At 50.1% G+C, this 16,927-nt stretch overlaps 1 protein-coding gene across 1 annotated transcript; it reads right to left on the reverse strand.

Moving 5' to 3' along the window:
• Positions 1-1,933: 1,933 nt before the first annotated feature.
• Positions 1,934-2,872, reverse strand: LOC128967546 (olfactory receptor 14A16-like). The gene has a single exon (XM_054381697.1). It carries the CDS (start codon positions 2,864-2,866, stop codon positions 1,934-1,936), a length of 933 nt encoding a protein of 310 aa, XP_054237672.1. The 5' UTR covers positions 2,867-2,872.
• Between the last annotated feature and the right edge of the window lie 14,055 nt (positions 2,873-16,927).

Genomic DNA, 16,927 nt, shown 5'->3' on the forward strand with positions numbered 1-16,927 from the left:
CATGAGATCTACGGTGCACGAACCCTGAGAGCCCTGAGTCACCTGAGAGTCCCTGTTCCTTTCTTCGCTCCATCTGTGAGGAAACAAGCTGTTTGCTGTTTTTCCTGTGATTTGACTCTTTTGAATCATCTACATCTGAAATAGCCGGAATGGACTATGGTCTTTATTCACCTATTGTTGTAGATATTATTTTAGATTAGATAAATGATAGTAGCAGCCAATGGAATTGTTTAGAAGGGGTGGACTGTGATGGTTTGAAACTGTCTTTTTAATTTTTCCTTGCAAAGTTCAAGCAGAGAAAGCGAAAGAATGTAAATAAGTCACTATTGGGTGTAAGAAAGCAAAATAAGGATTGTTCTAAACACTTCCATTGGATAGATAGAAATGTTTAAGGACCACTACTCAAAACAAAGTTGGGGCAGTCGTGGTCTTAGTTCGCTTCCTTGCCGGGCTGTCTGGCTGCTGTTTCTTCTTCTCTTCTGGCTGAAGATAACACACTGACCTTGGTGAGCTAAATTAACAACCTCTGTGCTTTTTAACTCTTTCCTTCTGCCAGGGGGTTCTGGGGTGGAGGCCCTTGGGAGGGCCCCTTAGTGGAAGCAAAAGGAGATTGGTTGTGTTTTTCTGTTGATTGTATATATTTGTAAATGTTGTGAGTAGTGTCTATTTGTACATATTCATTGCATTTCGTAATAGGTTGTAGATTTGCTTGTCAATATAGCTTGCATTTGCTGCCAGACTGAGCTAGCCTGGTTATTTTCAGTGTGGGGGAATTTCAGCTCTCACACTGATACAAGTTTGCAGCAGGACAAGGCTCAGTCTGTCCTTGGAGGGCTTAAAGGGACACTGCTAGGACTGGGACAGGACCCAGACCATAATGGGATGGGGTCAGATGTGCAGTTTGTACTGTAACGGACACAGTCACTCCTGGAAGGGGGCCAGGGTCCACTCTGTACTGAACTGAGTCCCAGTTTGTACTGGGCGGGCATCAGGGGAACCAGGGGCAAGGGCCAAGGCCAGGGCTGTACTTGGAGATGTTAATGGGACCCAGTTGCTCTGGGAAAAGGCCCAGCTGAGACTGGAATGGGCTCAGGAGATGCAGTTTGTACTCATCCCAGACCCAGCCTGTACTGGGAGGAGAGCAGGGGATGCAGTTGGCAGTAGAACTTGCCCAGTTTGTACTGGGAGGGGTTAAAGAGCTTCAGTTTGTAGAGGGAAGAGAGCCCATTGTGATCTGGGATGGCATTGGGTGCTCTGCTTGAACTTTAACAAGGCCAAATCAGTCCTGGGATGGAATGAGGGCTCCCAGGGGATGCACTTTGTACCAGGGTGGGACCCAGACTCTACTGGGAGATGGCAAAAAAATCCTTTTGTACTGGGATGAGGCCACATCTGTGCTGGGAGGGGATCAAGAGATCCAGTTTGTACTAGGCCGGGTCATGAAATTACTGGAATGGAGCAAGGGGATGGCAGTTGTACTGCAATGGGTCCTGTACTGGGGTGAGGAACAGTTTGTGCTAGGAGAGATTCAGGAGGTCCAGTTGTTACTGGAAGGGGCCAGCCTGTACTGGGAGGGGAGCAGGGGGTCCAGGGAGTGCTGCATCTTTGTGGCAGTGCTGGTGTGCTGGGACTCTTTTCTCTGCCAACTCTGCACAGAGGAATTGCCCCTGAAGCTCCAGAAAATTCTTGGAGAAAAGAACTCGGGGGAAAAAATTGTTGCCAAAAAGTCCTTTGTATTTTGTTTAATCAAAAAAGGAGCACAGCTCCTCCAACATAAACTCTTGGTGAGGAAAGGAAAGCAGAGGGTGAATAAGAAAGGGGAAGACAATATTACAAAGAGAAATAATGGACCAAACTCAGCCAAAACTCAAGGAGCCACGCTGGGCCAGCACTGAGTGACATCAGAACTGCTCTGCAGGAGAAGACAAACAGTTTATTGCTTCTGAAAGCAGCCAGGGAGCAGTTTGCTCAGGGCAGCCTTCAGCTCCTGGTTCCTCAGGCTGTAGATGAGAGGGTTCACTGCTGGAGGAACCACTGAGTACAGAACTGACACCACCAGATCCAGGGATGGAGAGGAGATGGAGGAGGGCTTCAGGTAGGCAAAGAAGCCAGTGGTGAGAAAGAGGGAGAGCACAGCCAGGTGAGGCAGGCAGGTGGCAAAGGCTTTGTGGCGTCCCTGCTGAGAGGGGATCCTCAGCACTGCCCTGAAGATCTGCACATAGGACACCACAATGAACACAAAACAACCAAAGAATAAACAGGCACTGACCACAATAAGCCAAAGTTCCCTGAGGTAGGATGTGGAGCAGGAGAGCTTGAGGATCTGGGGGATTTCACAGAAGAACTGGTCCACAGCATTGCCCTGGCAGAGGGGCAGGGAAAATGTATTGGCTGTGTGCAGCAGAGCATGGAGAGCCCCAGAGGCCCAGGCAGCTGCTGCCAGGTGGACACAAACTCTGCTGCCCAGGAGGGTCTCATAGTGCAGGGGTCTGCAGATGGCAACGTAGCGATCGTAGGACATGATGGTGAGGAGAAAATACTCTGCTGAAATGAAAAAGGCATAAAGAAAGACCTGAGCAGCACATCCTGCATAGGAGATGTCCCTGGTGTTCCTCAGGGAATTGTCCATGGATTTGGGGACAGTGGTGGAGATGGCACCCAGGTCAAGGATGGCGAGGTTGAGGAGGAAGAAGTACATGGGGGTGTGGAGGTGGTGGTCAGAGGCTATGGTGCTGATGATGAGGCCATTGCCCAGCAGGGCAGCCAGGTAGATGGCCAGGAAGAGGCAGAAGTGCAAGAGCTGCAGCTGCCTTGTGCCTGGCAATGGCAGCAGGAGGAAGTGGGGGATGGAGCTGCTGTTGGCCATCTGCTGCCTCTGCCCATGCAGACCTGTGCAAGGAGGAAAAGGCAGGGACAAGTTAGGGAACACTTCTCTCTGCACACCAAGATTGCAGTGCTCACAGAACACCTCCTCCCTGAGCTGCAGCACCAATGGATCAGCTCATTCCCCACCACCCCAACCTCTGGCATCTCCAGCACAGCTTCCAAGGCAGCTTGGACACTCAGTTTCCATGCAGACAGCTCTGGGGCAGGACTTGCAGAGTCAGTGTCAGAACACAAAGTGACCACATGGCAACAGCAATGCCCCAGAGCAAGAGTCCTGTGGATGGCTGGAGAATGAGGGAAGAGCACTGCAGTGCTGCAGAGACAATGAAGGGAAGAGAGAAAGGCAGAGGGGCTTGGGCTGAAGCCTTCTCCTTGCCCAGCTCTGCTCTCTGCAGCTCCCAGGATGGCACTGAAGAGCTTTTGTCATCCTTTTGTGTGCACACTCCAGGAGCCTTCAGCTGAATGTCAGCTGCCAAGGTGGTGACTGATGCCCTGGAGCCCATAGCTTGGAGGGCACTGCCTGTGCTGGGGAGAAGAGGAGAGCAAAAGGTTGCATTGGGAAGTATGTCTGCAGTGCAGAGAATGGCACAGAGGTGCCTGATCCCCCTTGCCAGGGCATCTCTGGCAGCAGATCCCTCTCCCCCACTGCCCAAGTCTCTGCTGCCTGGAACTGTCCCTGGCAGGAGCTGATTCTCTGTGCCCAGCTCTCCTCCCTGTCCCTGCTGACAGAGTCCATCCCACCTGCTGTGTGCTCAGCTCTGCCCTACAGCCCCCTCCCTGCCAGCAGCAGGACACTGCCCAGGGGCAGCTCTGTGTGTGCAGGGGCTCAGGAGACCCTCAGGTAAGGGCTGGTGTGATATTTGGTGATCGAGTCTTATACAGAGTAGAGAAATAAACTCTAGTCTCACACTGCCCACCCAGCACACATTCAAAGTCAAGACTCCTTCCCTTCCAGGAAAATGCTGCCTTGATGTTCTTTTGGAAAGGCTCCTCAGAAATTCCCAGGGGGGAGCTAGAACTGTGAGCAGCTCTGCCCAACGCAGCTCCCTCTGCACAGCACAAGGACCCTGCCCTGCCCTCCCCTGCCCTGCACCCACAAACTCACCATATCAGTGACTGCACTGACTTCTCCTCTGAGCACTCAGTCACCCTCCTTGTCCCCCTGAAGCTCTCTCTGCCTTCTTCATCTTCCTGAGATCTCCTGGCAGTGCCCTCAGCCCTGCTGTGCTGTGCAGAGGAGCTGCTCCTGGCCAGAGCTGTCTCTTTTCTATGCTTCTTGTTTTCCAGCAGCTCCCTCCAGCAATGGACCCAGCCCAGCTGAGCAGCAGAGAACCAACCCAAGGGATGTAATGATCCCTCTGGTGGCTTTGGTGCCATGTAAACATCAGAAACTGAGAGGAAGATGATGAAACCTCTCAAGAAGTCACAGTCAGATTCAGACTCTGAAGTTTCTTGTAGTGCTGATGGGTCCCAGTGAGGAAAGTACTGGGAAAGTATTTCCAGGCTGTGGTTGGAGTAGAGAACTGGAAGTAGTGCTGAGAGGTGAGGACAAGCAGAGGAAGTTGGCTCTGATTCTGAGTAAACCTGGAGGTGTTTTATTAATTCGAAGGGTCATCCCCTGACCTCATCCCTCACTCACCCCTCAGGATGTTTCCTGGAGGAGTTAGATGTGGAGACGACCAATGTCAACAGCAGGACTATGGCACAAGCCCTGCCAGGCTCTTGAGGATGGACAAGGAGGCAATGAGGCCCCAGGGCTGGCAGCAGGAGTTGTCTCCTCAGAGGCATCAGTGGCACAGCCAAGAGCCAGAAGCAAAGGCATGAAGAGCTTGGCTCTGCCAGGAGGCTTTCAGCTCTTGCACAGCCCTCTGGCATCTGCACCTCAGGCTGTCCTCTGCTGCTGCATGCCCTGAGCCTCTTTCTCTGCAGCCTGGAGTCACCCCCCAGCTGCCCTTCCTTGCTGGCACCTTCTTTTACTGCTATCTCTCCATCCTCTTTGCCTCTTCTTTGAAACACAAAGCCTTGGGCTGATCCAGGCTCTTGCTGGGTGACATCTTGCCCCACAGCACTGCCCTGGCAGTGACATTTCTTTCTCCTTATGTCCAGTCTGGAGCTCCCCAGCAACATTTTGTGACTTTATTTCTTTCTCATGCTGCTCTTCACTATGCAGAAAATGTCTCAAATCATTCCTCAACCACTCTCAGGCTACTCATCAGCTGTCCTCACTCTCCACATCACTGAGCCCAGGGCCTTCAGCCCCTAAGAAGTGCATACAAGCCAGAGGCCTCCAAACATCTGGTCAAGAGATATTGGCTTTAAACTGAAAGAGGGGAGGCTTAGATTGGATATAAAGAAGAAATCTTTTCTGATGAAGCTGACAGGACACTGGAACAGGTTGCCCAGAGAAGGAGATGCCCCTGCAAGTGTCCAAACTTAGGAACTCAGAACAACCTCAACTAGTGGAAGATGTCCCTGCCCATGTTCAGGGGCTTGCACTAGATGTTCTTTTAGGTCCCTTCCAACCCAAATCATTCCAGAGTTCTTTGATTCTATAATCCCCAACCCTTCTCCACAGCACTGCAGATCCCTACACACACCATGGGGGTGTTTGCATCTGAGCCAGCCCCCATCAAAAAGAAAGAGTTGCCATTTGTAGGCCAGCAATGGCCATGGTTTGAGAGGAACAAGGCCAAAGTCAACTGCAGCTGAGAACAGTCAGCAGCAGTCAGTTCTGCTGAGGCAGGAGGAGAATTTGCCACAACTGGATGTTCTTTAGCAAAGCTTAACAGAGGTTTATCCAGGTTCAAGTTGATGGCAAAGTTTCCATGGGAGAATTCTCCAAAGGGAAATCCATTTGTTGTAGGATTAGAATGAGTGTGAGAAGCAAATGCCCTTGGTGTTGGGCTGGAGTGATGGAAGAGAGAGACTGGGAATGAAAGAGGGAAGGGAAGGCCTCCTGTTGAGTCACACCATTCAGAATGGACTCCCTCACTCTCTGAACAACTTGGGAGAGAAGCCTAGTATGAGATTAGATTCAATCCTCTTCCCAGACTTGGTCCCTGGTTTATGACTGAGAGTTTGGGTGCAGGGATTTCAGGGGCAGTGCTTTCCCATGGCACTGTGGCTCCTGGAGAGCTTGAAGGCAGCAGCAGCAGTTTTCAATTCCTCAAACTCTTCTGGGGAATCCTAAGCTCAGGCTGTGGCTTTTCAGAGCAAGGCTTAACAAGTCAAACCCCAACTATTGGTTAGAATCAGTGCAGGGATTTAGATCAGATTTACACAGAGGTTGACCTGCAGTCCCCATCTTGAGGTCCATCAGCTCAGCAGATGTGAGGAGAGAGGTTGCTCTATGGCTTGAAGTTTGTTTTCCTCCTGTTGGCCTCAACCTTGTTTCTCCTGAGCTCTTTTCACAGCATTGCCCCAGGAAGATTGCTGCTGCTCTGCAAGGCCACAGCTCTGTGCTTCTAGCAGCTGTTCAGCAGACAATGGCACAGGTTCTGCTTTGCAGAGTGTTGGGATGCAAGCTGGTGCTGAGTGTGAGAGTTGTGTGGGGCTTGGGCTGGAGAGGGCCCTCCCAGGTGACTGACACAGCAGTTTAGCACCAAAAGAGCAAAGAACTGACCATGGGACAGGGGTGACAGAGGGAGTTGATTGTGGGACTGTGTCTGACCCCAGTCAAATGTGCTGTAACCATGGCAACTGTGACCAGGTATGGGACTGGAAAAGGCTCAAAACCTCCAAGGGAACAGGGAAGTTAAGAGCTCCCCCATGGATCACAGCTTCCCCACTGATCAAGGCCTTCAGGACCAGTGAGACATCCTCTGGAGCCACAGTGATAACTCTCTCTGCTTTTGCTCTCTCTTCATTTTTTCCTTCTTTTCTCTATTTCTAACATTTCTCCCTGCACAGGTAACCACAATCCGATTCAGGAGCTTTTCCCAACCAATTGCTCAGGTTCTTCCTTGTTTCCTTTGGAGGATCCATGACAGAACCATCTCGTTCAGGAAAGCAGAGCAAGGCAATGTCACACAGCTGGCTCTGTGATGTCACACAGTCAGCTCCATCATGTCTCAGAACCCACTCTATGATGTCACACACCCAGATCTATGTGGCCACACCATCAGCTCTCTGATATCACACAGACTGCTCTGCGATATCACAGAAGTCACTCTATGCTGTCAGACAACCGGCTCTACAATGTCAAACAACCCACACTGAATGACGTCACTCAGCCTGCTCTATTACGTCACAGAACACAAGCTGTGATGTCACACAACCATCTCTATGCAGTCACACAATTCACTCTATGATGCCATGCAGTCCACCCTAAGCTGTCACACCTTCTGTCTCACAGCCTGCTCCCTCATGTCACACATAACCCTCTAGGATGTCACACAGTCAGCTCTATGCTGTCATGCAGCCCTCTCTAGGATGTTACTCAGCCAGCTCTGGAACATCACAGCTCTGGCTCTATGCTGTCACACCTACCAATAATGAGGTCACTCACCCTGCTCAGTGATGTCTTGCAAACTGCTCTATGATGTCACATGTCCTTCTCTGTGATGTCAAACCTGTCTCTCTGATGTCACACTGCCTGCTCTTTGATGTCAAACAGCCTTCTCCATGGTGTCTCACTGCCCTGTCTATGATGTTACAGAACCCTCTCTCTATTGTCACACAACCCTCTCTGTGATGTCACACAACATGTTTCTAACTCACTGTGGCAGTTTAGGCTGAGTGCCCCCTGCCACTGCTACATGAGATACACCTCTGGTGTCCTGGGTGCTTACCCAATAAGGGTGGACACAGGAAACGGCGTATTTCTACCCATAAATCCCGCACCCTGTAAGGCCATCTGCAAAGTCATTCTCTTCCTCTTTCTTCCCTCTCTGCTCCCATGGGAGATGTCCTCTCTTATCGGGTAATGCCGGGGGAGTATCCTCAAGGCCTCTTGGGCCTGACTAGGCCTAATGCCAGGAGGAGAATGGAGGGGGGGGCAGTCTCAGACCTGGCCAGCCTGAGACTTGCCTAGCAGCGGTAGGGGGAAGAAAGAGCCCTGGGGGGTTTGGGTTTACCCTCAGGTGGGAAGAAGGGAAGGATTGGGAAGCCTCTGGGAATTCTGTGAGGGGTTCTGTACACTTTGGGATACTCTTTGTCACTATGCTTTGTAGTTTGTAGTTCTCTGTAGCTTCACCAATCGCCTTTCCATTTAAACTTTCCATCACTCTCCAATCCGTTTGTGTGAGTCTCATTCTTTTGTCCCTTTCAGGGCAAGAGATGATCTGTCTGGCCCTAAACCAGCACACTCACACATCCAGCTTTCTGATTTCACAGAGCCTGCTCTATTATGTCACACATCCCACACTGTGATACCACACAGAGCACTCCATGAGCTCACAGAGCTCACTCTGTGATGACACACAACACACTCTAGGATGTCAGACAACCCACATTATGATATCACACAGCCAGCTCTAAGACATCACCCCTCTGGCTCTGTGATGTCACACCACATACTAAATGACATCAGGCAGACTGCTCTGTGATGTCACAGAATTCCCTCTATGATAACAGTGCTCTCTAGGAAGTCACAGAACCCACACTGTATCAGACATCTGGCTCTGTGATGTCACACAAGACATGTTTCCATGGCACTCAGCCATGGTTTTATGCCACTCTCACCACTCCAGCATGTCACACAAGCTGATCTAGGATGTCAGGCAGCCCATTCTGTGATGTCACACAATCAGCTCTATGATGTCCACAGACTACTCTATGATGACACAGCCTGGTCTATGATGTCACACAGCTCTATGATGTCATACAGTGAGGTCTATGATGTGATGCAGATTTCTCTATGATGTCAGAGCCAGGTCTGCAATGTCACACAACCTTCTCTGTGATGTCACAGAATCCTCTCAATGATGTTATGCAGCCTGCTCTGTGATGTCTCACACCCTACAAACCTCCTGCTCAGTGATGTCACACAGCTCACTCTGATATCCCACAACTCTCTATGATGTCACACAACCTCCTCTATGATGTCACATAGCTGGCTTTGTGATCTCACATAACCCTCCTATGATACCACACAGCCTGCTCTATGCTGTCACAGGATGCACACTATGATGTCACTCAGCCCACAGGAGGATGTCACACAGACCATTGTATGATATCACACAAGTTCCTCTCTAGGATTTCACACAACCTGCAGTAGGCACAGAATGTGCTGTCTGCTGGCACACAATCCTCACTGAGATATTACATAACCCTCTGTATGATGTCACACATCCTGCTCTGTGATGTCACCTAACCCACTCTGCGATGTCACACATCCCACCCTCTGATTTCACACAGCCTGCTCGACAACACATCTCACTAAATCATAGAATCACAGAACTGTCAGGGTTGGAAGTGACCTCAAGGATCATCCAGTTCCAAGCCCCCTGCCATGGGCAGGGACACCTCACACTACATGAGGTTGCTCACAGCCACATCCAGCCTGGCCTTAAAAACTTCCAGGGATGAGGCTTCCACCACCTCCCTGGGCAACCTGTGCCAGTCTCTCACCACCCTCATGGGGAAGAATTTCTACCTAACATCCAATCTGAATCTCCCCATTTCTGGTAGCCCCCCTTCAGATACTGGAAGGTCACACTAAGGTCTCCCTGGAGCCTTCTCTTCTCCAGACTGAACAGGCCCAACTCTCTCACTCTGTCCTCATATCAGAGGAGCTCCAGCCCTCTGCTCATCCTCGTGGCCCTTCTCTGGACACTTTCCAGCACCTCCAGATCCTTCTTGTAATAGGGGCTCCAGAACCAGATGCAGTACTCCATGATGTCAATCAGCCTGCTCTGAGGTGCCACAGACTCTGATCTATGAAGTCACTCAGCCTACTCTATGACATCAAAGGCCACACCCTATAATGTCTCACACCCTGCTCTGTGATGTCACACTGCCCAGTCTGTCATACCACAAAACCCTCTCTATGATGTCACCAAATCCTGTGATGCCACACAACCTGCTCTATGATGTCATGCAAGATGTATTTTGATGTCACATAACCTGGTTTCTGGTGTCACACAGTCTGCTCTGTGATGTCACACAGCCTCTTCTGTGATCTCACACCTCTGTCTCTGGGATGTCTCACTGCCTGCTCTATGATTTCACACAGTCCAGGCTATGCTGTCAAATAGTTCACTTTATGATGTCACTCAGCCTGCTCTATAATGTCACACAGTCACTTTTGTGATGTGACACAACCCACTCAAAGATATCCCATGGCTGTCTCTATGATATTACACAGGTCACTCTCTGATGTCACTCATCCTGCTCTTTGATGTCACACAACCCTCTCTGGGATGTCACACAGCCCTCTTGTGGTGCTTTGCCCCTGGCTGGCAGCCAGATGCCCCCCAAAGACTCTCTGTCACTCCCTTAATTAGATGGACAGGGGAGAGGGAAAATACTAAAGAAGACTTTGCTCAGGGTAGGAGCAGTTGAATGGGTGTGGTGGGTTAAGGTTAGATGCCTTTAAGAGCCAGAGAGCTGACAGTCCTCCAAGGGACTAGCTAGATACAGCGAATTGGAATCATAGAATCATAGAATCATAGATTCAGTCAGGGTTGAAAGGGACCACAAGGATCATCCAGTTCCAACCCCCCTGCCATGGGCAGGGACACCTCACACTAGATCAGGCTGGCCAGAGCCTCATCCAGCCTGGCCTTAAACACCTCCAGGGATGGGGCCTCAACCACCTCCCTGGACAACCCATTCCAGGCTCTCACCACTCTCATGCTGAAGAACTTCTTCCTCACATCCAGCCTGAATCTCCCCACTTCCAGGTTTATTCCATTCCCCCCAGTCCTATCACTACCTGAGATCCTAAAAAGTGCCTCCCCAGCTTTCTTGTGGCCCCCTTCAGATACTGCAAAGCCACAAGAAGGTCACCTCAGAGCCTTCTCTTCTCCAGACGGAAGAGCCTCAACTCTTTCAGTCTCTCCTCATAGGGGAGGTGCTCCAGCCCTCTGATCATCCTGGTGGCCCTTCTCTGGACACCTTCCAGCATGTCCATATCCCTCTTGTAATAAGGGCTCCAGAACTGGACGCAGTACTCCAGGTGGGGTCTAACCAGAGCTGAGTAGAGGGGGAGAATCACCTCCCTTGACCTGCTGGCCACACTTCTCTTGATGCAGCCCAGGATCTGGTTGCCTTTCTGGACTTCAAGTGCACATTGACAGCTCCTGTTGAGCTTCTCATCCACCAGCACCCCCAAGTCCTTCTCCTCAGGGCTGCTGTCTGGCCAGTCCCTGACCAGCCTGTATTTATGCTTGGGATTGCCTCGACCCAGATGCAGGACCTTGCACTTTGTCTTGTTGAACCTCATGAGGCTGGCTTGTACGCACCTCTCCAGCCTTTCAAGGTCCCTCTGAATGGATGTCTTCCCTCCATTGTGTCTGCTGCACCACACAGCTTGGTGTCATCAGCAAACCTGGAAATTGGAATCTATGTTATTTTATCCCATCAGCCCTGTACCTGTTATACAAGATGAGAGCAGAGAGCATTTGGCCCTTTTTCTGGCCTTCTTTCTGCCTCTCTCTCCCTTCTGAGCATGGATCCCTTACCTCTTGCAGTGTGTGGGAGGTTTGGTGCCTGGCTCACTCTTGGAAAGGTAGTTTTGTAGTGGAGCCATTCGGCCTAGCATGGGGTGGGGGTAGGGAGGAAGGGTGGGAGGCCTGAGAGGGCATTGACACCTGGGCTGTTGGCAGGCTGTTGGCTTTGGCTGCTGATGGATCCTGTCGGGTGGTAGGAAACCATCAGCAGTGGAAAGCTGCTGTCTGCAGTCCTACATGAAAAGTTGCTGAGGCCACTGAAGGAAAAGGTGAATCCAGTCAAGATACAGCAGTGAAAGCATCCAACTGGCTCTAGAGATTGCTGAGAGAGAAAAGTGGCCAGGACTTCATCTTCATAGAGATTCCTGGGTGGTGGCTAATGCCCTGTGGGGATGGCTCCAACAGTGGAAGAAGCCCAATAGGCAGTGCAGGGGGAAGCCCATTTGGGCTGCTTCATTGTGGCAGGACATTGCTGCTCGGGTAGAGAACATGACTCTGAAGGTAAGCCATGGGGATGCTCACGTTCCTAGGAGCTGTGCTAATGAAGAACACCAAACCAATGAGCAGGTAGTCAAGGCTGCCAGAATTGATATAGCTCAAGGGGATCTGGACTGGGAGTGTGAAGGTGAACTGTTTGTAGCTAAATGGGCACATGGGTCTCCATCAGGACATCTAGGGAGAGATGCAGCATACAGGTGGGCTTGTGACTGAGGAATGGACATGACCATGGAAGCCATCACCCAGGTCACACATGACTGTGAAATATTCTGCAATCAAGAGAGCCCCAGAGTAAAGTCTCCCTGGAACAGAGCGTGGGGGCTGGGTTTTTGCTATGGTGAGGCCTGGCAGATTGACTCTATTGGAACAGTGCCTCAAACACACCAGGACAAGCACTACATCCTCACCATGGCAGAGGCAACTACAGGTTGGTTGGAAGCATACCCTGTAACCCATGCCAGTGCCCAGAGCACCAACTTAGGCCTTGAGAGAAAAATCCTGTGGCAACATGGTAGCCCTGAAAGAATTGACTCTGACAATGGGACTCACTGCAGGAACAATGCAATCAGTTTCTGGGACAAGAAACTTGGCATTGAGTGGGTGGATCACATTCCCTATCACCCACAAGCCTCTGGGAATGCTGAGAGATAGAATGGACTGCTAAAGACCATGTTGAGAGCATTGGCTAATATTGCTTGGAAGCACTGGTATGAAAGTTTAGCAGAAGACATTGGTTGATTAATTCTTGTTGTGCACTGTGGGGGGAGATATAGCCCCTGTAGTACACATGGGAAAGTGTCTGGGGAAGGCAGTGTGGGTTACTCCTCCCATGGGGAAAGGCAAAGCCATCTGTGGGATTGTCTTTGCTCAAGGACCTGAATGTACTTGGTGGGTAATGAGAAAGAATGTGGAGACTGCGGTGAAGGCAGCCTATGCCTAGAATTATGCCCCAAAGATTGCCACAACTTCTCCCGACATGCCTTGCTCACATTCCCCCCTCCCTCTCTTCCTGGAGTACGTACTTCAGCCAAGTAAAGAAAGGGCTGGGCATCAAAATGTTGTGGAAAACAACCCAACCTGCCTTCCTTGGGGTAAGCAAGACCATGTGCCCACCTTGTGTGGTGCCTGTGCTTCTTCCAAGTTTGGGCATATTTCTAGCCCCATGCTTTGTCATTGGCCAAAGGCACTTCCCAAGTTTGACTATTGGCTAAATCCAGGCCTTCAGCATATTATAAATATCACCCAAATTGCTTCTGCTATTAAGCTCTGCATACCTGCTCTGCCTGTGTTTGCAGTCTGGAGGGAAGCCTGCTACCTGGGAAGTGCCAGCGTGCCTCAGTTTCCCTGGAAGCCTGCAAAGAGTCCTTCACAACCTGCACTGCAACTGCAGTCAGCCTCACGTCGGATCCCAGTCCCGCCGGTAGGAAGAAGCTGCCAGCGCGCCCTGAAGGCCTGAGCCCCGCTGGTAAGCTTTAGCCAGTTGGGGAGAGAAGTAGCCTGAAGCTTTGGGCAGTTCTAAGAGTGTCTGCTGCCAGCATAAGCTGCAGAGGTACGAGCCAAAGCCTGCGTGTGCCTGCTGGCAAAGCAAGGACTCTGCCAGCCACAGGAGAGAGGAGCCACTGTCTGCCGCTCCACAGCCCTGGGAGTTAAGCTCCTGTGATTCAGAGCTCCATCTGTGCTGTGCCACCTGGCAGTGTCCCAGACGCTCGCTCATTTCCCAGCTGAGCAAGGGAAAGCTGCGCCGCTCCGCGCCAGCCCCCAGCACGCTCTCCAGCAGCCTGGGAAGGGGAAATGCTCCCCCAGAGCATCCTGCTGACCCTGTAGGACCACCAGCACCGGGAACTGCCTGCGGAGCCATCCCAGGTGAACTTGCCTGTCAACAGAGGTCTACACCACACACCCACAGCTGCAGGAGAAGGCTTGTCCCGATTTGTCCAGAAGGGACTGCTCCTCGGAGCCAGCCTTGGCAGCCAGTGAAGCAGTAGCTTAGCACCAAGGGAAAACATTTCTCTTTTCAGTGTTCATGTATTTAACACCAGGTATGGTTCCGTTTAAAATCCCCAAGCTGTAGTCTGTGTGGTTTTGTAACTTATGTTTTATTAGCAGCCCTCCCCAGCTGTTCCCAGAGCCATAATTTGTGATCATAAATTGATTTAAGTCTCTGAAGGGTTCCTTTGATTGTATGTGCCTTACACTTCTCTCTTCTAGCTGTTTAGCAGCTGCAAAGGTCTTTTCGAGTCGCCATCTGGTGGACAAGTAGCAAAATTGCACTCTTGGTTCTTAATTGAACAACTGTTGTATCTTTCTTTTTTGTTAAAAATTGTCTCAGTTTATGGCATATATTCCATGGCCATGCACTAGAATCTGCATATAAATATTGATAAAAGGTTATTAATAGCTTTTGAATATTAATCAGTAAGAGTTTTTGCATTTCACATATTCATAAATCATAATTTATAACCTTATTAATCAAAGAGACTCAGTGTGTGCCTCAAAGAGCTTTAACACTGGGGGAAAAATAACTTGGAATGTCGGTTGTATGTTGCAGGAAGTGACATGGTAAGAAGGACCCAGACTGATGGAGTTTTGCAGGAAACAAGAGCAACACTGACAAAAACCAAGCTAGTGTTGGTACCCAAAGGTACAATGTAACCAAGAAGGGATGTAAGTATGAGAATCAAATGAGATGGTGAAATGTATTGGACTATGTGGAACCTGAGCAGGACACAAATGCTATGGAATAAGGGGTGGAGACTGTATTGGGTCTGGATGAGCTGGAGTTAATTCTCCTGAGAGCATCTTTCCTGTGCTGCGTTTTGCAGAGCTGTAGCTGGGTGCTGATACCACAGCAGTGCTTTGGCTACTGCTGAACCAGCACCCAGGCTGTGCTTTGCCAACATGTCCCTACTCCAAGACTACACAGAAGGGTGGGCAAGATCTTGAGAGGGCACACAGCTGGGCCAGCTGACCTAAAGTGGCCAAAGGGGTGTTCCATGCCAGATGACATCAGCTCAGCTAGAGAAGCTAAGTGACAGAAGTATGTGGATATTTGTCAGTGGTGTCTGTCCCCCAGAGAAACTGCTCCATATATTGGAGCCCTGCAGCCCAGGAGTGACCAAAAACAGCCTCTGCTGATGGGCAGTAGAGAAAAACATCTCTGTTTGCTTTTGCTTCCATGTGCAGCCTTTGCTTTTTCTTTGGGTTATTAAAATACTTTCTACCTTATTACAGACATTTTGTTATATTTTCCACTCTCTCCTGTCCATCTAAGGCCTAATTGCTGTGTTGAGAATGTTGCGTGATCAGGCCTGGAAGCACTGGGATGCAAATTTAATGGAAGCCACTTGGCTTGTTCATTCCAGAGCATCTGATAACCATCCTGTTTCTGCCCAAAGAAAACCTCTACACATTGTGGAAGGAGATAAGATCCTGTAGTGCACATGGGGAAGTGACTGGGGAAGGCAGTGTGGGTTACTTGTCCCATGGGGAAAGGCAAACCCCTTGGTGGGATTGTATCTGCTCAAGGACTGGGTTGTACTTGGTGGGTAATGAGAAAGGCTGGGGAGATTCAGTGTGTGCCCCAAGGAGATTTAACCTCAAGGGAAAAATAACCTGGGATGTGAGTTGTATGTTGCAGGAAGTGACACTGCAGGAATGAGCTGAACTGATGAAGAGTGAGTTTCCCAAGAAACAAGAGGGACTGAAACCAAGCTGGTGTTGGTGCTCACCAGCAGAATACCCTGCATCTCCTGTCCTGAACACTACAGATGGGGCACAAGTAACAACTGGAGGAGTGGAAGAAGCCCATGGGATGGAAGAGCAGCATCTCTCTATTAAAGGACTGGGAAGAGCAGTTGATCCAAATGTGTAGATCTGTAGATTGTGTCTGAAGAGGGTTTAAGTAGGAAGTTTAGGTTGTGGGTGTCATCAAGGTATGAGAATCAAGAACAGTGTCATGGTTCCATGTAGTGAATTGTGTGGAAGCTGAGCATGAGACAAATGGTTTGGAAGGAGCGTTGAAGATTGTATTGGGTTTGGATGAACTGGACTTAGTTCTGTAACACCCCAGGTGTAGCAGTGCTGACACAGCACCAAGGCTGTGCTTTGGCAACATTCACCTGCGAAGAGTAGGCTAAGGGGTGGGCAGGATTGTGGGAGAGGACATGGGCAGGCCAGCTGAGCCATCCTGACCAAAGGGATGTTCCCTGCCATATGACATCAGCTCAGACAGAAAAGCTGTGGGAAAGACATTAGAGGAGGGCATTGGGTGATGGTGGTTGGAGCAACCACTCTGTATGTTGAAGCTCTGTTTCCCAGGCAGCAACCAGACACTGTCTGCTGATGGGGAGCAGAGAACAATGTGTTTGCTCTGCTTCCACATGCAGCCCTTGCTGCCACAGTGCCCTGTTACACTGCTCCTCTCCTGACCTCTTCTTATAGTTTCCCTCTCCCCTGTCCATCTAAGGGGAGTGATAGAGAGTCTTTGGTGGGCACCTGGGTCCCAGACAGGGACAAACCAGCACAAGAGGGATGTGTGACATCCTAGAGTAGGCTATGTGATATCCCAGAGAGGGTTGTGTAACATCCAAGAGCAGGATGAGTGACATCAGAAAATGACCTGTGAAATATCATAGAGACAGCCATGGGATATCCTGAGAGGGTTGTGTCACATCACAAATATGACTGTGTGACATTATAGAGCAGGCTGAGTGACATCATAAAGTGAACTATTTGACGTCATAGCCTGGGCTGTGTGAAATCATAGAGTTGGCAGTGAGACATCAGAGAGACAGCGGTGTGAGATCACAGAACAGGCTTTGTAAGATCATATAGCAAACTGTGTGACACTATAGAATGTTCTGTGTGACACTATAGAATATTCTGTGTGACACTATAAAGTATTATGTGTGAGAGCATAAAGCAGTTTATGT

Source organism: Indicator indicator, chromosome 6 (genome assembly GCF_027791375.1).
Source record: "Indicator indicator isolate 239-I01 chromosome 6, UM_Iind_1.1, whole genome shotgun sequence".
In the NCBI taxonomy this organism is placed as follows: Eukaryota; Metazoa; Chordata; class Aves; order Piciformes; family Indicatoridae; genus Indicator; species Indicator indicator.

Coding starts and splice junctions, on each gene's coding strand:
- LOC128967546 (XM_054381697.1), bottom strand. CDS start 2,866: ATGGCCAACAGCAGCTCCATCCCCCACTTCCTCCTGCTGCCATTGCCA.